The sequence below is a fragment of the Indicator indicator genome, chromosome 23 (assembly GCF_027791375.1).
Source record: "Indicator indicator isolate 239-I01 chromosome 23, UM_Iind_1.1, whole genome shotgun sequence".
Lineage (NCBI taxonomy): Eukaryota > Metazoa > Chordata > Aves > Piciformes > Indicatoridae > Indicator > Indicator indicator.
The window spans coordinates 6,529,921-6,555,810 of record NC_072032.1 but is presented as its reverse complement, the minus strand read 5'-3'; the positions used below and the strand labels follow the sequence as shown (position 1 = coordinate 6,555,810).

The following is a 25,890-nucleotide window of genomic DNA, read 5'->3' as shown; positions in this document are numbered from 1 at the left end:
TGTGCTGTACAGCATAAAGTGGCTGTTCCTGTGTTGTGACTGTGGAAGTGATGGACAAGGCAAACTTTAAGTTTAGTCTTTGTTTAACAGATGCAACAATTTATTTAGCTGTTGTTGCTGGAAGTCTCTAAAGTATGTATGCACGTGAAACATCCGTTGCACCTAAAATTCAGCAAAATGTGTTGCTGCTGTGGTGCATTCTCTGAGAGCTGCAAGTTTTTGAGAGGTTTTCACCAAAAAATCTTCACCAAAAGCTTTGTATGCAAAATATCACAGAGTTAGAGGGGCTTCTTTTTGGTTTCAACTTCTGAACCTATAAGGTAAATTTAACAGGAAAATGGTGACTTCAAGCATAGAAAGCTTCTGCCAGTAATGGGACAATCTGGTAGCCAAACTTGTCCACACTAAGGGGGCATGGCTTCTGATTTGTTCAGGGAAGCAGAAGCATCTGGCTGTGTTGGTGTCACACACTTGCCTGCCAGTCACTCTGGATAGCTCTGACCTGTCAAGTATATTTTGCCTCTTGCATGGCCAGCCTGGGTGGACCAGTGCTTGGGTGAAGGGAGGAGCAACGATAGGGCTCACACAGTATTTAAGGGAGGATCATGAGGGCTTGGGATAAAAAAAGGATAAATAAGTGTAAGAGACTTGAGTTGGGAGGAAATCATATTTCATTAATTCTGTTGTCTTTCTCTAGGTGCTTTCAGTTACTGAAAAGCTTTTAATGATTTTCAGGTAAAATTCTAACCAACTGAAGTGTCGCTTTTCTTTTTCAATGTCACTTCAAGTTTCCCTATGATTTGAATAACAAATTCATTGTAAACCCCAGGCTTCTATTTTGATTCCAAAGTAAATCTTCTTTCCTTACTGTGGATATAATTTTAAGCCTGTAGTATATATAGCAAAGTGTGTGGGCCTTTAGGCTTTCTTCTCCTTCCCTATTTCACTTAAATTTATTATGTGGTGAATTTTCAAATAGATTCTGGTAATTTTAGTTATAACTGATAACTTGGAAGCATTTCAGAATGGTTTTGTGTCTTTCATGGATAAATTCAGGGTGAAGATGTCAGGAAAGAGGTGTTTGTTTTTGTAAATTATTTTTCATGAGGTATTCGTGGCCAAGTATGCAGTGAAAATCTCTTTGGTTATGTAGAACATTTGTGGTACAGTACTCAATTATTTTGGAATCTAAATTAATAATGATCTTGGAAGCTTGCTTAGAGCCCAGTTGTATATCTGAAATGAATCTTATCTGGGGATTTAGGTAAAAACGATGTAGGTCGTTTGGATGGAGGGGGGATTTGTGCTTAATATCAGAGAAAGCTATTGTGTCTTTTATGTGTGAAGGAAAGGTGGTGGATTTCCATGCCTTGGACTTCTGAAACTCTCCTGTGGTTGTCTACTGCTACGTGTAGCTGAGAGCCTGCCTGGGTGTTTTTCACACTTTCCATCTCCTTTAGAACCTGTACTAATCTTGCTGCTGCTGAGTTAAGAGGATCATCTTGTGCTGCTGCCTCTTTCCTATAAGGAGAGGATGTTTGTGGCTGCAGCATAGGGGAAAGGTTCTGACAAGTGGGATGTCTGCTTGTGGATCTGCTGTAGTCTTTACTGTTGATCTAGGACACTTTGTCTCAGTGGTGATGTTGATTTAAGGACAAGGAACCCCCAGTTTAGATGCCTCTACCCTTGCTTCACAGTTGTGGAATGATAGTCCTTCCAGTGTCTTCCAGTTTTCTCCCACTGCAGCAACTTGGGGAGAAGCCAAGAGCGGAAAGCAGAGTGAACAGTTTGGTGCACAAATTGAAGAAGAAGGTAGTCTCTGAAACTATCCTCTGGCCTGCCCAGCCACCAGAAAATAAAGAGCATTTTGGCAGTTGGTCAAGGAAAGCCAGAAGTGGTGAACAGAAGGCTGGGAAGTATGGTTAAAGCCTGAGTGTCAGCCAGAAAAGCTGGACTTAGGCAGTCTTGCAAATCATGAGGGCAGCCTTATTAATTGAATGTTCTGGCTGTTGGAAAAGTTGCCTGGGGCTTAGAGACTTTATGGGTCAATGCTTACCACTAAAGTGGGGAGACACCCCTCCATGCCTCGAGCAAAGCTCTCAATGTCAAAAGTAAACCATTGTAACTCCATTTGTGACTTCAGCCACATGTTTCCTGGCTTTGGGATCCTGTCTGATGTGAGCAAGATTGCAATGACTGCTCTCTCCAGAAGACTGAGGCTGTTTTTCTTGCTTCTTTTTTTTTCAGTCTTTAACAGATGCTGGAATAGTGTCTATTACACAAATTGTTTTTAAGCATTAATTAAAACAACCCCAAAATACAAAGAATGTTAAATACTGCATAATGAAAAGAGATGTAATGAGTTACTTAAGATATCCTGGTTTGGTTTTCATAATATACCCTTTTAAAAGAGTTTAAACTTTGTTCTACATTTTCTGCTTTTCAGGGCATTTTTATTACTGTGGTCACAGATGTTGCTGAAATACGCTGGTTCTGTAAGAACTGAACTACATTTTCAGAAATTCATTGCACCTCCAAGTCAAATGGGTGCATATTTCTGCACATTTCTAGTAGCATAGTTGCTGGAGTCATTTAGTTAAGAATAAGGCAGATCTCAGATGTCTCTTTCTCTTTGCAGATCTTTAATCAGGGCTAGACACCTTCCAGAATAATACTCTGTTATTAGTTACTGGTTTGAAGGCCTGTTGTGATACCAAATACTTACTGGTAGAAGGAAAAGGTCATTCAGTCTGAATTTGTTTGCTGCTTTACTTCTTATGCTACAGTTCTTGCTTGTTTAATCCTTAATTCAGTATGCTATCATTAATAGATAGGATAAATTCAGTTCATTTGACTGAAAATGAAGTCTAAATTTATTCTTCAAGTATTGGATGATCTGAGAGAGTTATTTTGTAATTTCCCCTTCCCTCCTCTCTGTTGCTATAGTAATCCTAAATTTGAACCTTGTTTCTGCAGGCACTTTTCCCTTCAACTAAGTTTTGTGATAGCTGTGCAGTGTGTTCTTGGACTGAAATGGTGGTGATACAGGTTTTTTGTTTTGTCTTCATTTTACATTCAGATGTAACATCTGAACTAAAGCTGAAGTTAAGCACCCTTTACCTTACTTGCTCTTCTGTCTCTGGAGACACTTTGTGGCATTTTTACTCATTTGCTCATTACAGATTTTTACTCGTGTTTTAGCCATGCATCATAATTTAGGGGGAAAACCAAGCAAACAAAGGTTCAACTAACCCAAGAAAAGACCCAACCATATCTCTGTCATGAAAAGCTATTAATAATAATTGCTTCTATAGAAGTGAATGTTCAAACTACAAAAGCTATGACTTAGTTCAGCATCCAAATGTTCTTGCAGTTCCAGTTTTACAGCAATGTTCAGGGTGTATTTAATGAGGTGCTTTCACTTCTGGCATAGCTGAACTTCTGATACAGCAATAAATGCAGATAATTCTGGCAACTGTACTTCTGTACTTGTGCTCTTTGCAAAGTGATTATTTTTTCATATTAAAAAAAAAGTGGAGATGTAAGATCTAGCAAGGTTAACAGTAAACTGAAGAGGAGCATCAGGAGTAAGCAGATAACCTGAACAGGAGTGATGACCTGTCTTGTCAGGAAGCATGTGGACAAGGAAACAAGACTAAAAATAATCTAGATACAAGTGAAAGACTGCCATGAAAAGTTTGCCTCAATTTTCAGTGAATAGAGTTTTGAATGTATTGAACTGAGGTTATGAAAATGAATTCTGTAAAGGTAAGTCTAACAGGGTGCAGGTCAGTGGGACTATGTGTTACTCTGGAATTTTGAAGTAGGTGGTCTGTGTAACTGGAGGCCCAGTTGCAGGAGTTGTTGCTAAATGTCAAGGCAGAAGGGTGTTGGGTGGCTGATGAGCAGCAAGAGTCACTCTGTTTAGAGGAATAGGTGGCTTGGGGTAGTTATTGCATCATTAGTGTGACCTTAATATTCAGGGATTTGTTTAAATTTAGAAAGAGAAGCTATTGTATGCAAGAGGTAAGAGGAAAACAGGGGATGAAGTGGTACAGCTCTTAACAGAGGAAGACTTGGTCAGAGAAATCTAATGACCCTTTCTATGAAATACATGACATCTTGGAGAGGATACGTGGTTAGAGCTGAGCTCTTCGTTTAGGAGTCACATTATGTGTTGTATGAGTCGATGTAAAAGCTAGAGTGACGTTTCTGTGAGCACTGATTTGGTGACAGGATGTGTTGAGCATGAAAAGAACTGGGTGACCAGAAGGTGATGTATTGAAAGTATGTTAGCAGTAGAATTTGTCAAGGATTAATTTCAAGATTATTTTCATTAAAAGCATTGGTGCGTTCCCATTTCTTACACCAAGCTCACATTTTCTCATCAGCTTGGTGCCAAGTGTCACCATTATAAACACAGAAGACCACTTCAGGCTGACTAACCTGTTGAAGTCAGCAACCATGGAAGATATGAGGATAACAAGCGTGCTCTTGCTGCCATATTAATGTTTTTGCTTTAGAGGAGGAAAGTGGTATTGACATTTTCTGGTACTAATGAAAGCTTCTCTGGACCATTGTATCTAATTCCTGTCACCTGCCATCAAGTCAAAAGGGCATTTGGACTTGAAGAGGTGCAGGAACTGACTCCTAGAATCAGTAAGGAAATGGAGGATTTGCTCTGGAAAGGGGACTCAGTGTCTTGTTTGATCTGGGAAAACAAAGCAGGGGAGAAGTTGCTCTTCATAGAAATACTGGTGAAACAACACAGATGGGTGAAAAGAGTTTCTTAAGCTTGAGGTACAAGAACAACTGGATATAAACTATCAAGAATAAACCTGGTCTGGAAACTGGAAAAGATGGTTCCTAAGCAACAGAGGCATAGAAGTCTGCAACAGCCTTCCCTTAGGAGTAGTGGAATAAGACTCTCTAAGATGGAGCTGGTTAGCTTATGTAAGCAGGGGGAGGGGATATAACATGTAGTTTTCCACAGTACCTTGAGATTTGAACTCCTTGACCCAGAATGGCTGTTTGTACCTATGATTCCTGTCTTGTTAGTCCAAGATGATGTAGGGACTTGACCAGATACTCTCCAGAGACCAGTAGGTATATAAGTGGTTTGTTTCTTGGACACAGTTCTATAGGTAAGTTGCATTCTGCTATAGAAATGCTTATATCAAGGGATAATACTGGGCAGGTGGCAGGTTTTAAGACTGGTTTATGTAATTTTCTGTCTTTTAACTAATGAATTTTCATTGTTTTACATGGAGAAACCCCAAACCAACACGGAGTAATTCAAGAGATGTAGTGGTGAGCCCTGTGTTGTTCTCTTCTCATGCTGTCCTGTGTGATTGAGGGATGCTGCCCACAACATGTGCTACAGTCTTTGTATTTCTCTGGGAATTCTCCTGGTGCAAGATGAAGGGTTGATGTGGTGAAAACCTTGTCAGCCACATTGCTTCTCCTCTCTGTTGCTCTAAGACTCCATCCATCTAAAAAGCTTGGATTTTTTTTTTTTTTTTTGGAAGCATCACATCTGTGATGCTCCCATATCTCTACAAATGGATTTCTGGTTTTAAAGGAGACTTGACAAAGAAAAGGATTCTACTGCCTTCTCCCTGACAGAAAGACACTAACTAGCAAATTGGGGAATTAATGTTGCCTGAGGTTACGATATTTCTCCAGTTTCTTCAATTGTTACGACATGTTAAATCATGCTTTAATTCCTTCTGAGGTATTTCAGGCCCAGGAGGGAGCTTGTGAACGCTCATTTGTGCAATTGTTTCATCTACAGCAGTAGTTACCTTACTAGGTATCTTTTTTTAATAGAAAGAAACAGGCAGAAACAGAATATCTGCTGGTTTGTTTTTGTTTTTTTTTTTTCCTCTTCTCTAACTCTGCCTTGCTTATTCTTTCTAAATGTTCATCTAGAACACTTCACTTTTTTGGGAGGAAGTTCAAGCCTGGAAAGTAGTTTGGTTAGGACAGGATTGAAACCCTAATGGTGTTTGAAAGGTTCCTTCCTGACTCTGCTTAATGTGTGTTATTGACTTCCCTTCAGCTCTTAGTTAAATTTCCTGATGATTTTTAGGTATAAATAATTGCCAAAGCAGTGCCCAGGTCCGATCTCTGTGCTTAAATTAGATTTGTTTTCTTCATTTAACAATATTTTATGCTTTCAGAACTAATGCAGGAGACTGAGAACTACATCTTATTCCTTTGAATTGTGGATTCACACCTAATGATTAATGTGAATGGTAAATAATTACATAGGCAGTTCATCAGTGACTTCACTGGCACTGCACGTGTGGTTTAATGTTAGCTCTTGCATCCCCAAATGGAATTTTTGGAGAAAGTGCTTGACAGGTATAATTTTGAAAGCTCATAAATAATAGTTAATACTTTAAAGTTTCTGGAACTGTTCGCTATGATATGAATAGTGACTAAATTGTATTTAATCTGCTTTATTACTTAGACACAGTTTCATGTAAGAAAAGAAAAAAATTCCTAAGTCTGAAACTATGTGGCAAGAGTCTCCAAAGAGTGGAGGACTTAGCAGATGTTTTCTGAAAGCTCTTACAGTGAGGAGACTGGTATTTGGAAATAATCTATCATTGTCCAGTAAGAAAAACCTAAAAGTTGGTTGTCTTGACTTTTGTTCTTAAAATGTGTTTCAGCTGGACTATGTATGATTTGGCATGCTAACTGAAAAGGTGTCAGATGAAATAAATAATTTTATTGCCTTGGCTTGACAGAAATAATAGAAATAATTACTGAAAAGCCAATTGTGTTCAGTGTTCAAAACAGGGTGGTAAATGGCATTTGTCATCTGGCTCTGTAGAATAGAGGGGATCCAGAGTGGGCCATGAAGATGATCCAAGGGCTGGAGCACCTCTGCTCTCAAGATCAGGCTGAGAGAGTTGAGATTGTCCAGCCTGGAGAAAAGAAGGCTCTGGGGAAATTGCAATGCAGCCTTCCAGGATTTGATGGGGGCTACAGGAGAGCTGGAAAGGGACTTTGTACTGTACAAGGGCATGGAGTGACAGGATGAGGGGTGATGGCTTCAAACTGGAAGAAGTTGGATTGAGAAGAGACTTGAGGAAGAAATTGTTCCCCGTGAGGGTGGTGAGGCACTGAACAGGTTGCCCAGAGAAGCTGTGGAAGCTCCAAGCCTGGCAGTGTTCAAAGGCAGGTTGGATGAGGCCTTGAGCAAGCTGCTCTGGTAGGAGGTGTCCCTATCAATGGCAAGGGGTTGGAATTAGATGATTTTGAAGGTGTCTTCCAAATCAAACCAGGCTAGCATTTTGTGATATTATGAATGCATTTTAGTGGGGTTTCTGTTGGCTTTAGTAAGCTTTGTTGGATGGTTTGTCCCTGGACACCTCCAGGAAAGTTGGAATTGCTTGTGGTGTCATGCACTGAAGTATGTGGATGTGTTAGATCCTTTTGAAATCCCGTAAGAGCAGGACCTGTGGGAATAGCCATCAGGGAAGAGTTTGAAGGTGATGCTGTGCTCCTGAGAGAGCATATTGTATTTACAAAATAGGGAGGCAAAGGTTTGGAGTAGATGTTTCTACATACAAAACAATTCTGTTGTAAAAACAAATAACCACAACACAGCTCTGATACAAGTGATGGCTGTTTTCCTTTCACGCAGTTGTTTTGCCCATCTTGTTGGAGAGCTGCTTACCAACTTCTGAGGTTTTGTTGATATCAGTTGGACTTCGCAGGGGCAGAAACTGCTGGCGTGTGTCTGACTGCATGTGGTTTGGGAAATAGCTGTGAGAGCTAGGCTTAGAGTGGTGGGTTCTGCTGTTTCTAATGCCAGTAGCCTGGCAATGAGCTTGGAAGGACTGCACATACATATTTCAGAAATAGAACTGTTGCAGCAGGGTTCTAGAAAGAGAGTTTACACCTTGCTTCAGGAATAAAAGTATTTGGACAGTACTGTGGGGATTAGTCAGGATCTTTGTCTGACTCCCAGCTGGTTTGACACATCTCTGTATCCTTCAGTGATGATCGTTTTAACTTAAATTTGTGTTTCTGTGACTATAAGCCCAGTGCTGGCTAGGTGTGATTGTTAGAATGCATTGAGGAAAGGTCTTCTGCTTCCTGCTAGGCATGTAAGCAGGCATACTGTGTTTTTAGCAGTTTTTTGGCTATTGGTAGTGATAGGGTTGAAAGATAAAGGATGTTTTGTATCTGTATAGAAGTTGCTTTGATAGAGGATATTTTGTTCATGTATAGAAGAGAAGTTGCTTGGCTAGAGATCCCAGTAAAAATTGGTAACAAAGACACTATTACAGTGGAGTTGTTTTTTGACAACCAATAATGACAGATGTGTAGAAACATTGTGGGGTTTTACTCTTAATCTTCAAATGTTTGTCAACTGATACAATCCATGCCTATCGTCTTTGTAGGTGGATAGTGTTCAGTTTCATCTGGAAGCATGGAGTTATGTGCAGAACAGGAGCCTTTTGTGGTTTATATTTGAACTTGAATTCAGTAAGTGCAGAATCACAGAGTGGTGGGGGTTGGAAGGGACCTCTGTAGATTATCTAGTCCAACCCCTCTGCTAAAGCAGGTTGACAAAACCGTGTCCAGGCACACTTTAAAAGTCTCCAGAGAAGCAGACTCCACAACCTCTCTGGGCAGCCTGTGCCAGTGCTCTACCACCCTTAAAGTAAAGAATTTTCTCCTACAGTTCCAAGTGAAGCCTCCTGTGGCTAGTTTGTACCTGTTGCCCCTTGTCCTTTCACCAGGCACCACTGAAAAGAGCCCAAGTCCATCCTCTTGATACCTGCCAAAGGTATGTTTCTGAAACCCTCTGTAAACAGCATCTTTTTGCCACTGTCCAGTGGAAAAGATGAGAACCCCAGCTGGAGGATCAGGCCTGGCTTTGTGTCGTGTTGATTTATGCAGCCATGCTCAGTTGTGCAACACTTGTCTGACAGGGGAGCCAGTGTGATCAGGAGGGTGGTTTTCTCACAGTGTTTCATCTGTTGCCATGTGGGTGTACGTGACCCTTGAGGTTAACCCAGAAGTAGGAAGTATTCAGTAGGACTGCATAATTGTGGGGTGGGGGGTGCGTTCACACTCCTGGGAAAATGAAAAACAGAGGTGAATTGCTCCTACCCTAGAGTCCATGAGGATTTCTTGACGTACTGTTTCCTAATATGGAACAAAAAACCATTAATGCAGGAAAAGGAGTCCCAGGGAGACTTTCATCCATAGTTTATATGTCTTAAATTGTAGATTTAAGTCATCAAGAACATTCGGAGGAGGAAAAGAGAATGCCCTTGGGTTTGGTAACTGCAATGGGATGAACTTTGTCCTGCTGTTGCTTTTAAGACTTTGGTGAAGATAGTGTTAATACCCTTTAGACAGGGTGTGTGTTTTAAACACTGAAATTTTCCATGTAGGGTGGATAAAGGATGTTGAAAACCACTTTATCTTCCTAAAATCTTTCATCTACCTGAAGAACATACAAATGCCTGAATAACCACTATGTAAAGGAGTTGTGTTTTTTTAATTTGAATACACTTGGTTATTTGCTGTCTAACTTGGAGACAGAATGATGACACATGTGAGGGTCACATTTCAAAGCTGGTTTTATGTGCAAGTGCAATATTAAAATCTCATATGGAAAGTTTATGTCAAAGCAAATCCTTAGGCTTGCATTGTGCAAAGATACTTGTTTCCTCTTGCCTACAGGCTTTTAAAATTCTGTCTGTTTCTGCTCTGTCAAGAGCCTAATTTGGTCTTATAATTTATCTGGATTTTTGTCCCTCCCTTCCTGCCCCACCAAAACTGGCAAGTGTTAAAGAACTGGGGGGTGCCACCTAGAAGAGCCTCAGCTGAATGTGAATGAGAGACTCAGGAAAAAATCAGCATCTCTGCTGCCTTCCTCTGCCTGATTAAAGCCTACTGGAAATCTCCAGTCTTTATATTAGCCCCCACCTCATTTACATACTTTGATTCTAGCTCAAACTTGTAACACCCATCCACAGCATTTGTGATGCTGACACATCCAACTCACTGCTTCTAGCACAATGCCTGCATGCTCTCTAATTGCTGTAGTACTTTCTGAGTTACTTGGATTCTCTGGCTGGAAAATAATGGCTGAATCCATGCATCTAGTTGTGAATATTCAGCTTGGTTCCATCTCAAAAATCTCAACCAGCCAGTCTCATAAGAAGGCAGGATTCTTTCTTATGGGACAATTTCTGCAGGATCTCCAAAGGCAGAGGGATATTAACCAGGAATTCATCCAGAAACACGAAGTTCACCTTGTAGCTCTATTGCCAAGTAGTGGCACATGCTGTTACTTAGTCTCTTTATCCTTCTTTTTGTGATTTTGTAATCTTTTGGAGCTGTTACACTAATTGCTTCTAACATTTCCTGGAGAGCATAAAGAAATTCACATAATTCTTGAATTTTATTACTGGGGCTTATTACGTAATTGAGTGGTAACGAATGCTGCCAGAGCAGACTTAAGATTTATGGTATCATTGCCTAATAAATCCGTCACCAAAAAGGGAATATTGTATACAAGAGGAGAGTTTTAGTGTGCCTCTGATAGTGACTCTGAAATATATTAAAAATGGGATATGTGTGTATGTCAGGTTCTCTGCAAACTAAGGATCACTGTCGATGGACAGGGAGGCCAGATGTTTTTCAAGACCATGTACATTGCAGCTTGAGCTCAGAACAACATGAGAAGAGTTAGTGACTGGGATATCTGAGCATAACAAAAGCAGACATTCAGTACAGTCTAACATCAGTGTCATTACTTCTTACTGGAATATGTAAGGAACATGCTAATTCTGTGGTTTCATCTGGAAAGCAAAACTGATATGCTTATGCACTTTCAGTTTGTCCTTGTCTACAACTCAGGATGTAGAAGAGCTTAGGTGAGAGCTGTTATTAAGGTTTAATAATTTCTGATGAATGAGGAACTTGGAGGATTTCAATTTTGCAGCCATTTTTGTGTAACTCTTACAAATCCCTGAGCTCTGTTGACAGAAGCAGGATAAACTGTAAAGCAGAATCTGATAACTCATGTGCTTGATTTTCAGAATTCCAGTTTGTTAGTAGACTTCCTTGATTAAAACCCCTCCTGTTTAACTTGAGTAGGTTTGGTCTCTGCATTTAGATGTCTTGTGGTTGAAACTTCTAGAGAATCTTTTCCTGCTCCCCTCTTTAAACATCCCAGTTTCAGCTTCTTCATGAACAGTAATAGTAAATGGAATTTTTTTTAGATGAGGTCTTTTCCATAGTGGAGGTGAGGCTAAGAAGCAGTGCCTCAGTGTCTTTGTTCATACATGTCCATAGGCAATTCAAGGCAGCTGTGGACAAGCCACCTTCACTGTTACTCTTCTGTGGGATTCCTTTACTCAGGCTGTGAAGTGTGGAGTTGTCCTTTATATTTTGTCATAACCTCTATGGCTGATTTGAACCCTTGGAATACATTTACATTTGCTAACATTGTCAGTGCCGTTACATCTCAAACTAAAAATGACCTTGTTTTTTGGCTGTTTGTGTATCAGTTTAAGCATTTAGCCTTCAATGCTTAAAGAGCTAAATGCTTTAAGCATTAGCTTAAAGCTAATAGAAGACATCTAGAAGAACAGAAGACTTTCTAGAATAGAAGAATGTCTTCTATTCTAGAATGACAGGCAACAATCTTCATCCTAGGCTGTGAGATGTTTTCAGTGTTCAACCTGAATTTGACTTGAAAAACCTCCAACCAAACCCATAAAACAGCTCTCACACTTCCATAAAGTCAAACTGTAGCTTTAACAAGTCCAGGGCAGTGGTTTTACTAGCTGTGTGTAATTGAGGGGAAAAAGACTCTAACCACTTTTCTCTCCCTGGTGAATAAGTAAAGACTCAAAACGTCATCCAGCTGTTGTGGAAGGAGTTCTTTTTGCAGAGGAGTGCAAAGGGTTAAATGACATTGTTTTGTTCATTGCCAGCGGGTTTCAGAAATCTCATCCCTCACTATTCAGTCCTAGAGGAAAATAACTGGAGCCAGGCCAAGATGGGGCCGCTTCGCTGTGCGCTGCTGCAGTTCAGTCGACCCTTTATGCATCATGATACTAATAGTTCAGATATGAATACTTGGAAGTTACTGACATTTCTTGCATTTTTAAAGTATCAGGGAAGTATCCAGATTCCTGTTGAAATTGAGTTTGAATTTCTTCTGTCTTTTGTAGGAGCTTTTGTTAGTCGCAGCGCTGAGGTGTTTTATTTTTGTCTGTGATAGCACTGGGTGTATGGGTCGGGTCTTTTTGCTTGCTTGGTTGTTTTTTTTTCCTAGACATCGATCTGATATAACCTTTTTGAAACCCTGAACAAACATTTTAGTAGAGGTTCATGTCTAATTTTAGGTGGTCCACTCTCCTTTATTTAGAATAAGGGCAGCACTGCATAGGTAGTGCCATCCTATATAGCTTTATAGGAATGGTGAAACAATGCTCCTGTGGTTGTATTGCATAGTGGAGGGGCCTTGTTTATTTTGCATATTTGGCTGAACCTTGAGGTCAAAAGAAAATCTTGGGGGAAGTAGAAAGCTTCTCTTTCCTCTTGTCTCCTCTTTTGGTACCTGGACTGTGCGTGTGGCATTCATTTAGACAATTTGCAACTCATACTGTGTCTTGCATTCAGATCGTCTCTGGATATTCTCCCTTCTGGTAGGTAGAATCCTAGAATGGTGTGGGTTGGAAGATCATCTAGTTCCAACCACTTGCTGTGGGCAGGGACACCTCCTCCTAGAGCAGCTTGCTCACGGCACCATTCATCTTGCCTTTGAAAACTGCCAGGCTCAGAGCCTTCACAGCTTCTCTGGGCAACCTGTTCTAGTGCCTCACCCACCCTCACAGGGAAGAAATTCTTCTTCATGTCTCTTCCAGTTTCTTCCAGTTGGAAGCCATCACCCCACAACCTATTGCTACAAGTTGCTTATAAACTCCGCAGATGTGAAGCTGTGCTACAGCCTGTCCTGTGGGGAAGAGCCTGTCCTGTGCTCTTCCTGTGCTCTGCTGTGTCCCAAGCATCCCCAAGTTTGTGAAGGACAGTGGTAAAATCTTGTCCTCAATCATTGGTCCTGACCTAATTCTCATGTCTGTTTAAAGCCACTGGTGCAACCACTACTCTCCTGTGAAGCAGCATTAGATTCTTCTTGGGTGTCACCTCTGTGTAAGCAGATGGCTTTCCTTCCAGGGGGCTCTGTGGAAGGGAGTACTGCCAAGAATTGGGAACTTTTATGACTGCTGTTTCCTAAGAGAGTCTGGTTTCAAATGCATGTATGTGAAAATGATGGAAGTTTTCTTACCTGCTTTGTTACATAGGCAATTAAACTTTTTGCTTCTCTTTCTCTGAAAAACTGACGTGTCCACTTGTATTTTCCACAAATGCATTGTTGGAATAATTGTTGGAATTAACTTGGGTTTAGGGCCAGCATTCATTTTTGGCTCAGGCTTTCTGAGTACTTGACAGATAAAGCTGGGGCCCTGCCCCTGGAAAGCTGGTGATCTGATTTGACCTGTGATGAAAAATCTGAGGACACTGGCTTATTGGTGTGAGGCTTGGGAAGTGCATGTAGGTTCACAGAAACCTAAAAATAAGCAGTATTTGGGTTAAACCTCTTTATTTGTATGGACTCATGACCCTAATAGCAAAGATAAATGTACATTTGTTTTCTGGCATTGCTGCTGCAATCCATCAATATTAATTGTGGACAAATGATTGAATAAAATGATTGGTTTTTTTATTTTTTTGGCCTCAGATTTTCTTTGCACAATTAGAAGATGAAAATCAGTGACTTGATCCATCCTTCTGTAGTTCCAAGTGGTGTGTGTAGCTGAGTCTGTCTGACATCAGTGAGCAAATAAATTCTGTGTAGCAGTAAATCAGATTGGAAAAATAGTTTGCAGTGTTTTCTGCTCAACAAATGTTAGTTTTGTCAATAAGGCATAGAGAGATCACCTCTCTAGTGAGCCTTTTTCTCCTCCATGTTGGTAAACTTCACTTTAAACCAGATTAACCCAGGCAGTTCAGTTTCGGTGAACTAAACTTTTGAATGCATTGAAGAAGGCAGTAAGGCAAGCTGGGAACTTGTGTAGTTTGTATCACTGAACTTTATCAGGTAAGGTCTGTCTGAATAGATTCTGATGAGAGATTTACACTTCATGCTGCAGCAGAAGATCATTAAAAAGTAGTAAGAGAGATCCTACCTGACCTAAAGGGAAAAATTTGTCCTAATTGCACATCTGATCAGTCTGACCTGAGCGCAGGAGAAAGGATTAAGGATTTTTGGTACTGTCTCTGAATACTTGTCCTGTCTGTCTGACCTTGTCTCTAGCTGTCACCAACCTACCAGCTCAGGAAGGTGTTATTTGTTGCTTAAAAAGAACAGAACAACAACAAAAGCCCCAAAGTGCTATAGAATACCAGAGGTGCCTTGGAAGCTGCAGATAGTGTGAGGATATTGTGCATATTGTGTGGAAGAAGCTCTTCACCATGAGAGTGGTAAAATAATGGAACAGGTTGCCCAGGGATGTGGTTGAGGTCCTGTCCCTGGAAATGCTCAAGATCAGACTTGGTGTGGCACTGAGCAGACTGATCTAGTTGGAGGTGTCCCTGCTGACTGCAGGGAGGCTGGACAGGATGACCTTTGAGGGTCCCTTCCAATCCGGTGCAAGCCATGAATCTGCACATAGGAAATTATTTTACCCAAAGCCTAAGAAGCAAGGGCAGGCTCAGATTTCTGAGGCAGACAAGATTCTGATCTCACTGCAGACAGGTAGTAGAAGGTGTTCCGGAATTTGGATTTAAAGATTTCCAAAGCAAAGTGATTGACTCAGCATTGTCTGTGTATGGTTAGGAAACTTCCACCTCGATTCAAGGGCACGTGTGTCAGGAATTCAGTCCCAAGTATTAAATCTCTCCATACTTCTGTTTAGCAGGACTGTAAAGTCCTGTCCTCTATGACCAGTTAACCTTTCTGGTCAAGATGTTCATCTCTACCAGTTAGTCTCCTATTCTCTGGATCACTTTTGTTGCCCCTCTTTGCACTCAAATGTTTCATGGCTTTTCTTGAAGGGCATCCATGAGAGTTGGCAATAATATTTTAGTAGTGGGGTGGTTTATCCAAAGTCAGGGAAGAGAATTTTGCTACTTGATACTATTTTATTTTGTGATTACAGTACGCCACCTCATCAGAGGTCTTTGCAAATCCTATGCAGTGATCTCTGATCGTTTCTCAATTCAGTTCCAATCTTGCCTTGTTGTCACTGAGTAATTTTGACTTGGTTTTTGCCTCTAGTTGTGCTCCCATGCGTTAGCTGAGTTAAATTGAGTTTGGTGATAGTATTAATTAATTAATTAATTCTCTGTGGATTTTACTCAAAGTTCATTTGCATTGAAATTAAGCTTTTTTTTTTTTTAATAAAATTGAAGGCAAATCAACTTCTCTGATGTTTGGGGTATTTTCATTTGGTGATGTAATTATGAGGATTCATTTTGGGAGCTCTTTAATTGCAGGTTCAATGTGAAGGTTTCAGTGTCAATGTTGGAGCAGCTTCATAAAATAAATTTATCTGGTGGTTGGAAATAATAAGAAATGCTGATGAGCTTCAGTTACCAAGTAATGCTAATAGAAATTTTTGGAGTCCACTATTTACCTTGCAGCATCTCTGCTAATAAGTAAGATGGTGGTGCCTGCATTCAGTCCCCAGATAAATAACTCTGCTTGTTCATGAAAAAGTCTCTTTCTGTCTGAAAACAAAGAGCAGAGGAAAGTCTGAAGATCTGTGAGAAAAGAACATTTACTAAAAAAGAATATAACTGTTTGTGATGTTGAGTGTGCTGTCTAGTAAGCAGCACAATCATGATTTACTTTCTTTGTTCTCAGACTTCCTGAGATAGTGCCAGCTTTTCCTTTTAAAAGTTCAGTAGGAAACTTTTTGAAATGGCAAGAGTAAATCCAGTGTCATTGGTGCCAAAACCTTCTCCCTGCAAAAGATGGAAACTGTAGTGCAAATCATAAATAATTTCCCTATTACAGAGTTACAGTTTTTAAAGAGCAGGTTTGGCAAACGTTATTCTGAAGTAAGGCAGAATTGGAAAAAATACAGTAAGTAGCAGAATATTGAGTGACATGGTGACAATGCACATCTATAACCAGAGCTTGATTAGATACCAGGTGATACTCAAACCTTATTTTCTGTAGATGGATGTTCTGCTTCCTCCCCCAGCTCCCCACCAACTCAAATTTTTCCTGCACTTCTATTTTCCAGACAGATGGTTTTTCAGTTAGGGGTGTGGCTTTTGCTGGCACAGTTGTGTTGGAACAGGCTGTCTCACAAAAACACTTATCATGGCAGAAAGGCCTCTGACATTACAGCTTATCTCACTTAGGGGCTGCACTGCGTTGTGAAGGGATTGTCTGTGCTGAAGAGCTGAGGGAGTAAAGATCATCTCTATTTATTTATTTTTTTATTCTTTTACTGCCTGGGCAGCTTGTTATGACTTTGTAGTTTATGGAACCATTGGTCGTTCCCCAGTGTGTGTTCAGCTGAAACTCTTCAGATTCCTCTGATTTATTTATTGGTACCTATAGAACTGAAGCTCTTCTGGAGAGCTCATCATGCTTTACTCCCAAAGGGTATTCTAAGGAAACTCATAAAAAAACTCTTCCTAATTCAGAAATCAATACCTCCTATCATCAGTAGCTGACAGTCATTAAAATAAAAGGTTATCATTACAGTCATAAACCTGTTAATTGCTAGACCTTGGGGGGAAAATGCCATTAATCTGGGATATTTACAAACCTGTGCTATGAAACCGGTAACTGCAGTTTGAACTAGCAAGGCATTCAGAGTTCAATATTCTTACTCCAGTTCAGTGAAGTACAACTTGTGTTTAATTCTGTGCAATATGTAAATTAGCTTTTCTGAAAAAGCTTCATTTAATTGTCATGTCAGATGATCAGGAGTTGGAGGTTTGAGTCTCTAGGTGTCACAAAGGTGACTTTATTGAGCTGGTCCCTTCTCAGTGGAAGACTTAAAGCATCGTCTAAAAAGAATTTTGGAATGAAAGTTACAATACAGAAAACTGGGATAATGTTGCACAAAGGGATTCTTGTGAGTGAAAGAAGGATGTGAGTATGAGCAACACCAGCTGAGTTTCCAGCATTTCTAATAGATAGATGCAGTTGCAGATTACAACATGTAAAACTGAGCCAGCCCTGGCCAGCGGGTGGGGACTGTTTGTCTGTGTGCTTTCCAAACCCCACATGCTAATGCAGTGATGTGTGTGTTGGTGAACGAACCTAAAATAAATACACTTGTCAAAAGCACATCTTGAGGTGCAGAGGCAGTAGGTGAGTTGTGTCTCTAGAAATGTGGCTGCAATCTGGGCACGTACTGGTGGGCTTGGTTCCTCATCTGGATGAGCGTGTAACAGCCTATTTTCTGTGAGGATTTAATTTCTTACTCATGCAATGTTGTTATGTCTGGTTTAACTTTCAAGTACAAAACTAACCAAAACCACTGAGTATAGACTTCATGTGTCTTAAACTTCCCTGTCATAGACAGTGACAGGGTTTGGAGTGCTTCCATGCTTCTGAAAACCAAACTGTGCAGGCAGTTTAAAGAACAGGAAGTAGCTGAAATGGAAACTTTAATTAGTTGTGTGTAGCATGTACATGTAGGATGTACTTGAATTTTCATATCTGTTAGCCTAAACTTTTAATTTTGTATTTGGAAATCTTTTTCTCATCTAAGTTATTGCTATTCAATTGTACAAACATAGTTTGGGGTTTTGGGCAGCCAGGCTAATTCTAGATGGATTTGAGCTGCTACCTCTGAAAGAAACGTCTACAAACTCCTTAACTACTTCCTTCCTTGATTTATTTATTGCTCTTCTCTGCCTTCTCTTCATAGGTTCCTTAAAGCTGTGCTATGAATGGTGATTCTGGTGTGGGGGTGGTGACTTCACCACCTCCAACAACAGCCCCTCATAAAGAGAGGTATTTTGATCGAGTGGATGAAAATAATCCAGATTATTTGAGAGAGAGGAACATGGCACCTGACCTTCGCCAGGATTTTAACATGATGGAACAGAAGAAGAGGGTCTCCATGATTCTTCAAAGCCCAGTAAGAAAACAAAATGCTCCATCCTTTAAGTGTTACATTTATTACCTCCAACTTTAATATCTCTATAGAATTGGAGAATTTGGTGACATCTTAGCTACATTTGATTATATTTTTGGTTTTGTTCACCTTTCGTCTAAAGTATCCTAACTCTAATTAGGATTACTTTTTGTATTTGTAAAATCCTAATTTTTCCTCCCATTATCTGGTCAAATTTTTGTTGTCTACACAAGGAACAGCTCTTCTGTTCTTGCTTTCAGAATACTCTGTGTACTGTGTAATTGTCAACAATATTTGTTTTCATGTGTTCCATCTACACATTTTGCTTCTTTTATACAATCAGTATTTATTTATTCTAAGTAGCACTTCTAAGAGTGGCTTGCACGAGGCAGATCTGCCCTGTGCTCAGTTTTTCATGCTTAATTCTTCTATAATATTTTTATGTATCTCTTTCTGAAATGGTTCACAGTAATAAACTATGAATGATTGATTTTTAATATTCAAGATGCTTCCCTTAGAGAGAAAATACATAAATCAGCATTTCTTTCATAATGCTTGTTCTTTTTGTAATAAATGATGGGAGACTTGAAATTAAAACTGAAAAAAAAGACAAAAACCAACCAAACAAACCCCATCGCCACCACCAAAAAACCACAAACAAAAAACCCCACCCAACCAAAAAAATGCCAAAATGAAACCAAACAAATAAACCCCACAAAACCCAAAACAACAACAAACAAAAAAACCCACAAACCCCAAAGCAAAGAAAACCCACCCAAAATCCCACCCAAACCAAAAGAGCAACAACCAGGAAAAAAGTAAACACCCCCTGTAAGTCTCACTGACAGTTTTCCTTCTCTGTTCTGGTTCTATTGCTTTTACATTTATCTTGTGTGTTCAAGTTGATTGTACATCCTGCTCCTTCTTCAGAAATCCGGTTCACTGAGCTTTGGTGTTAGTTGGAGAGAATGCTGCAGTTTCCATTCATAAAAAAAAAAAAGTGATTCACATCATTGGAGCTCCAGAGAGCAACATTTCCAAGTTTCAGTGTGCCCCCAGGAATTCTGCCCTGACCTCTTTCAGAAGCAGTGTGGGATCTTTCCATCCTAGTGCTAAAACAAAGCTCTGTATGGAAGATTTGAACATGCTTTACGACGTGCAATGTCTTCTTGCTAGGCTTTTTGTGAAGAACTGGAATCTATGATCCAAGAACAATTTAAGAAGGGGAAGAACCCAACAGGCTTATTGGCTCTACAGCAGATTGCAGATTTCATGACCACAAACGTACCCAATGTCTACCCTGCGGCACCACAAGGCGGAATGGCTGCGTTAAACATGAGTGAGTGCACCTTTCCTTGTCATGGTTGGATCCTTCTTTCTGAAAGGCTTGAAATGGAGACAGTGTGAGTGAAATGAAGAGTGCTCTGGGGTTCTGCTCACCAAAACATTGCAACTAGAAAATGAATTGGTTAGTTTCTGAACGCCACAGTGTTGTGCAGTGTGGTTTGAGCCTGTAATTGATACCAAAAGCTGTGGCAAGTATGGTGTCTTAATTGAGAAGCCAGTGCTGGTGAAAAACAAAGATTTAAATACTGTTAGGTTTTACCCCATGGATTTGCCGCAGGAAATTAAACACTCAATAGCAGACCAGTAACAGTGAAGGCCTTTAGAAACAAATTATTTTTGACATAGAAACACTGATTGTAATTTTCTCCTGTGATGTGAATCTATAGACAAAAAAACATGAGCAAACAAAAGAAGGAAAAAAACCCCCCAATATGTGTGAATGCATGTCCACACAGGTTTTTTGTTAAGATAGAAATTCTTGCCTGTGCTCTAAAGTAATACTTGTAATAAATAATGTCCAAAATAAAGCCTGCTTCTGCTTCATCACAGTTAATTTTCAACACATTTCTAATCGCACTATGACTACAGTATTTGTTGTTATTTACTGTCTCTTGTTCCTAAATTTTTGTTAAATAAATGAACCTTTGTGCATCTTCTTAGATGTGCAGGTCTCCTTTTCAGGCACAGTAAATTGTGTATCTTAAAAAGTAGGGTATTTGGGGTTACATTTTTCTGTTAACAATGAAACTCTGAGAGAGAAAAAAAATTCACTAAGGATTGCACTGTCACCTAAGCACTGATGAGTGTTAAGGAAGGAAAGCAGTGCTCAGTCTACCAAAGATAAATCACCTCATGTCAGCCTGTCATTGTGTTTGTGTAATACAAATTAGGACATCATAGTAGTGAAAGACTACTCTCCACTTCTTATGTTAAGATGTTGATATAAAGCAGCAAAAAACCCCACTGTAATAGTTGTGCATGTTGTCAGGTTTTAGCTGGTGCTGAACACGACTCTCCTGCTGTTATTTTACCCTTCTCCTTTCCAGGCCTTGGCATGGTGACACCAGTGAATGATCTGAGAGGATCAGATTCCATTGCTTATGAAAAAGGGGAGAAGTTGCTGCGGTGTAAATTGGCAGCCTTCTACAGATTAGCAGATCTCTTTGGCTGGTCTCAGCTTATTTACAATCATATAACAGTGAGTATTGAATCAACAGAAAACTGAACCAATTGTTTTAACATACAAGAGAGTTGCTTCCCTCCCCCAGCTGTCATTTTCTCTTTGTGTGGAAGAAGAGCAAAGTGGTATTCAAAGCAGTATAATAGTGAAGGGATTTGTCATGGCATCTCAAGAATAAGAACTGGAACAGCTTGCATGTCAGCTATGGTAGCCTGAATAGAGTCTTAAGAGAGTGTACATGAAAGTTCTTAGGATGAAATTAAGACTTCTGAAAGACTCAGTCTTTGAATATGTTAAATGCTTTAATTAATTGTATGTATTATTCTGCAAGTCATGTCTTCGTTTTCTTGCTAAATACTAAAATATCTTATTAGTCACTCAGTTGAATTTTTACAGTTCAAGGTAGCAACCTTTTTGACAAAGAAGCCATAGTATTTCTGAACATGAGCAAACTTAGCTTAATGCAGCGTGCCAGCAATTTTCCTTGTGACTGAGTAATCGCTGGCATCCATAAAAATAATGACAAGGAGGTCAGATCAAGGAGGTTTTATATGCCAGAGGAATGATCAACATGAATCTCATGAGTAAAGTCACAGCTGTGGTGTGCAGCCCAGTCAATTGTCTTCCTAACAGAGCTGAATTGTTTTTGTTTACATAGTAGAGGTTGTCCTTTATGTATTTTCATTTCTAGTTGCATTCTGAATGAAACATGGTTATTTTATTACTGCTTTTGAGATTTCAAGGTACATTTGTGAGCTGAAGGTGATAAATGGTATGGGTAGGCACAAGGTAAAGGCAGTGCTGGTTAGATCGCTTGGTTCCTTGAGGGAGGGAACATAGCCACCATGATGGTTCTTGTAAACAGCTCTGTGCTGCCCCTCAGTTCTTTCTTGCCCTATTGTAAAAGGGGCTAATGCAGGACATATTTATTCATTGGTTGTAAAGGGGACATAAAGGAAGAGTGGCATAAGTGGTCAAGGCAAGGGCGTGTGGTTGGAGTGGAATGCCTCAAGTTTTTTTAGGTAGGAAAAGAGCACAGGAAGATCAGATCATGGTGATGCCAACTGAGGTGGAAGATAGTCAAAGCACCTGGAGTATGAGCTTCTGAAAAGGGTGAAGTAGTACTGGAAAGCTCTTGGTTAATGGTTTGTCAGTAGCAATCACAAGTCATAGTTCACCCATCTTTTACAAATTCCTCCAGTGAATAACACTCTGAAAGGTGACTAATAGATATGATTAATCTTCAGAAGGTGATACAGAAGAAGGTGGTTATATATTTACAAACCAGGCCTGGTTTTGTTCCGTTTGCCCATACATCAAGTAGCAGTGTGGTAGTAAGACTCTTCTTTTGAATATGATGAATGCCAACTGCTGCATGCAAAGCTGGAGGTTGACTGCAGGCTTGCAGTCACTTGTGAGTGAGTGCATGCTCTAACTGCTAGGTGATTGCGTTCAAGAGAAAAGCTGCCAGTGCACTTCTTGAGTCAGAGAAGAGATATGGCAGCCTTCTGTGAGGGATTTATGCCTGTGTGTTGGAAGAGAAAGGAACTGTGAGGATAAGAGAGTGTATGCCAGTCTGGGCATAGCAGGGAGCTGGGTTGACTGTCTTTGCTTTTCTGGATCCTTACCAACCCTGATAGCTGCTGTGATGTGGAATGGTTTAGACTGCTGCAGTCCTTGTGCAGAAGCAGAATTGCAGAGCATTGAGAGCTTTCATGTCAAGTACAATAATGTAGAGTAAACTTGGTTGCCTCCAGGGTTAGGCAGAATTTGAGATGAGAGCTTTACAGAAGGTGCACATCATCCACCAAGCCTTGGTTTGCTTTGAGGGCATAAGCTGTTTGTTGGCTCTAGTCCTAAAGTAAGGTGCTTTGTGAGTCTTGCTGCTTGTTTGTGTTACCTTTGAGCTTTCTTGTTAGCTTTTGGAGCATTTTGAATAATGACTGTTCTTTGTCTTGCATAAATAGCTAGAAGATTTTCCAGATCATTTATGTTTCTGTAACGAAGAACTATTTTGGTGATTCATAAAAGTATAGGTTAACTTCAATGAGCAAGTTCAGTTTAAGGCTCTTATGCTATAGCTTGTCAGCAGCTGGTTATAAAGGAAAATAGATTGGTACTAGAAGCTTTCAGATGATGGGTTACTTAGTTTAGATAACTAAGTATGTGGTAGAGGACCATCAGGTGTGCTGCACTGCTCACAGATGTCTGACAGGCATCCCCATCAGTGATGAAACCCTTCTCAGCATTAAACTTTTAGATCTAGAGGCCAAACTCTTGTGTTTTTTCACATGCTTCTTTTTCATACTTTAGGTTTTACAAGGATAGAAATCCAGTTGCAGTATAAACTCACTCTTCCAAATCCAAACTTTTTTCCCCCATACTTCTCTTGGTATCATTCCTTTTATCCACAGTAGTTGAGTTTTCATTACCACAGGATTTAAGTTTTTACTGTTTTCCACCAACGCGAAGGAGACTCTGGCATCTGGTTTTGTTCACCATGAGTTAATTAACTGTGCTGTATGTTGATTATCTGTCACAGCATACAGGAAAGTCATATTGCATGTTACAAGCATGCAATTTCACACTTAGTGAAAGTAACTTTCGTGGGTTTGGGCCTTCCTGTATGCTTTAATAAAATAGTCCTAATAACTTGTGCTCTCGTTTTACCTTTAGGCCAGAGTAAATTCTGAGCAGGAACACTTCCTCATCGTACCTTTTGGACTCCTCTATAGTGAAGTTACTGCATCTAGTCTGGTAAGCTGTCAAATATGAATCTGCTTTATCTGTCTCTGCTTAAATTCTGTCCTAGAGAACGTTTTATTCTGTTCAGAAAAGTTATACTGAACAGGGATGGGTTTGGTACAGCTGAGGTATCTCTAAAATTCCACCAGCAGGTGTCCTCTGATTGATCTGGCTGTAATGAGGAGCCAGCTCGTTGGGACAGCTAATCATATCCTGCCCTTGAGAGCTGCTGGCTGTGGAGCCAGGCTTGTTGAGGCGAACAGTCTGTGTTTCAGACATTATAATACAAAGCAATCACAATTTCAAGACATTGTCAGATGCCTGGTTTAGCTGCCATCATTTAATGATGTAAGTAGCTGAGGGCGTCAATAAATTTGTTTTTGAGATCTCATAGTTGCAGTTGAAGACACAACTCCCTTAACTGTGGAAGCATTTGGGGTGTTTTTCTTCAGTCTAGTCTGCACTGCTGCTGAAGGCAGCTGGAGTTCATGTGGGTGACTCTCACACTAACACAAACCAGAAACTTCCATGCTGTTCTTTCCACCTGGTTACTGTAGGGTAAGCAACCTGCAGCAGAAAGGTGAGGTAAATGTGTGCAGAGTAGTAACATTTCAAACCTGACACCTTAAGGTCACAATACTCCTCCTCAACTAACTGTAAAGCTTGTTCTTTCTTGCATAATTTTACCTTAACCATCTGTAGAATTTTAATTGAGAAGGCTCTAGGAAAAGGAATAGAAAAAACTGAGACCTGCCCTTTCTTGCTACTACAAGATCTTTAGAAGAGGTTAAGGGCCATGCTCTTTGGATTATTTTGTGCTTTGTTTGGTGTGGGTTATTTTTGAAGGTGTTCTGCTTTTATCTCTCCATCAGGAATGTGAGTACCTTAAGTTAAGGTTGTATGAAGGTAGCAAAACGTACACACAGAGTGGAGAGCATGTTCATACAGGAAATAGCTGGCAGCAGGATTTAATAAGAGAGACTACAGTGATAAGGCATCAGCCTGCTTACTTGACTGGCCCTTCATTGCCCCAACTCATACATAATTACTTTTCCCCTTTTATTACAGTTTTGCTGTATCCATACTCAAATTTGCTACTTAGAGTATCATGTGGGCAGTCCTGGCCTTGCATGGTATCAGTGCTGTGGTTTAAGGTGCTGGCCTTACAAGAAACTGCTTCCCAAAAGGCCTCAGTGCTTCTAGTATCTGAAGTTTGCAAGCTTCTTACATAACTCCACCCTAACCCTCTGAAGTGCAGCCATTTGTGACAGCACTGTCTGTAACTTCTGTCAGCTTCTTACATGCAGTGACTTGTGTCATATCCAGGAGCTCCTAATGTCTCTTTCAGCTGACTTCATCTCAAGCTGAGGCCCTGGTCACCTTCCTACAGCCTTTTTGTGCACATTTTGACACTTGTTTAAATAAATTACTGAAAGAAATATGGTTTTAGAGCTTCAGCTGGGAGATGCCGAATTAAAATGGATTTTTGGCAGTGTGGATTCACTTATGAAATTAATTCTTTTTGTTGCCAGGTTAAAATCAATATCCAGGGAGATGTAGTTGATCGTGGAAGCACTAACCTGGGAGTGAACCAGGCTGGCTTTACTTTGCACTCGGCTATCTACGCGGCCCGGCCCGATGTGAAGTGCATTGTCCACATTCACACACCGGCAGGGGCAGCGGTAAGCACGCTGTCAGCTCTCCTCCTTCTCCCATCCAACTGCAAAGTAAATGGATCTTCCTCAGTCACAGACTTCCTTACTTCTTGAAGGGCACAAAACCTTGAAGTCTGCCTTCAAATATGTGGTTCTGTTTGAGTCATTTAGATGTTCCTTATTTGGCTGTTAATGTGAGTGGTCAGACAGTAAATTGAGCTCTACCTGGGCATACACTGGCTCATCTTCAGCCAGCTGTTCATCAACACACCCACATCATTTTCCACTGGAGTGTTGGTGGAGTTGTTGTGACCCCGGCAGCTGGCCTTGTTGAACCTCGGCCCATCTGCAGAGTCTTCCTACCCTCGACCAGATCAACACTTCCCCAAGACTTGGTGTCACCTGCAAACTTACTGAGGGTGCCCTCAATCATCTTGCCCAGGTCACTGATAAAGAGAACTGGCCCCAGTATCGAGCCCTCAGGAAACAACACTTGTGACTGGCCACCAACTGGGCTCAATTCCATTCTTTGAGCCTGGTCATCTAGCCAGATTTCTACCCACCCAAGCCACATGTAATGCATGAAAATAGATATTTTAATTGCAGTTATTAATTTTTTTCTGATTTTTATCTGTTGCAAGAAACTATGTTAGTTTTAATGTTTCTCAGGTTTCTGCAATGAAGTGTGGTCTCTTGCCAATTTCCCCTGAAGCACTTTCACTAGGGGAAGTAGCTTACCATGACTACCACGGGATTTTGGTGGATGATGAAGAGAAGGTGGTTATTCAGAAAAATTTGGGGCCTA

At 40.4% G+C, this 25,890-nt stretch overlaps 1 protein-coding gene across 3 annotated transcripts in view; it reads left to right on the top strand.

Annotated features, from left to right (window-relative positions):
• The window catches only part of ADD1 (adducin 1), a 51,106-nt gene that overhangs the window by 4,730 nt on the left and 20,486 nt on the right, over positions 1 to 25,890 (top strand). For all 3 annotated transcript variants that reach the window (XM_054391612.1, XM_054391611.1, XM_054391613.1), the window contains exons 2-7: positions 17,949 to 18,161; positions 19,335 to 19,497; positions 20,552 to 20,703; positions 23,362 to 23,442; positions 24,963 to 25,112; positions 25,755 to 25,890. The exon at positions 25,755 to 25,890 is cut by the window's right edge and continues 8 nt beyond it. In XM_054391612.1, coding sequence (XP_054247587.1) covers positions 17,967 to 18,161; positions 19,335 to 19,497; positions 20,552 to 20,703; positions 23,362 to 23,442; positions 24,963 to 25,112; positions 25,755 to 25,890 — 877 coding nt within the window. In that variant the 5' untranslated portion in view covers positions 17,949 to 17,966. The remainder of the gene's footprint in view (positions 1 to 17,948; positions 18,162 to 19,334; positions 19,498 to 20,551; positions 20,704 to 23,361; positions 23,443 to 24,962; positions 25,113 to 25,754) is intronic.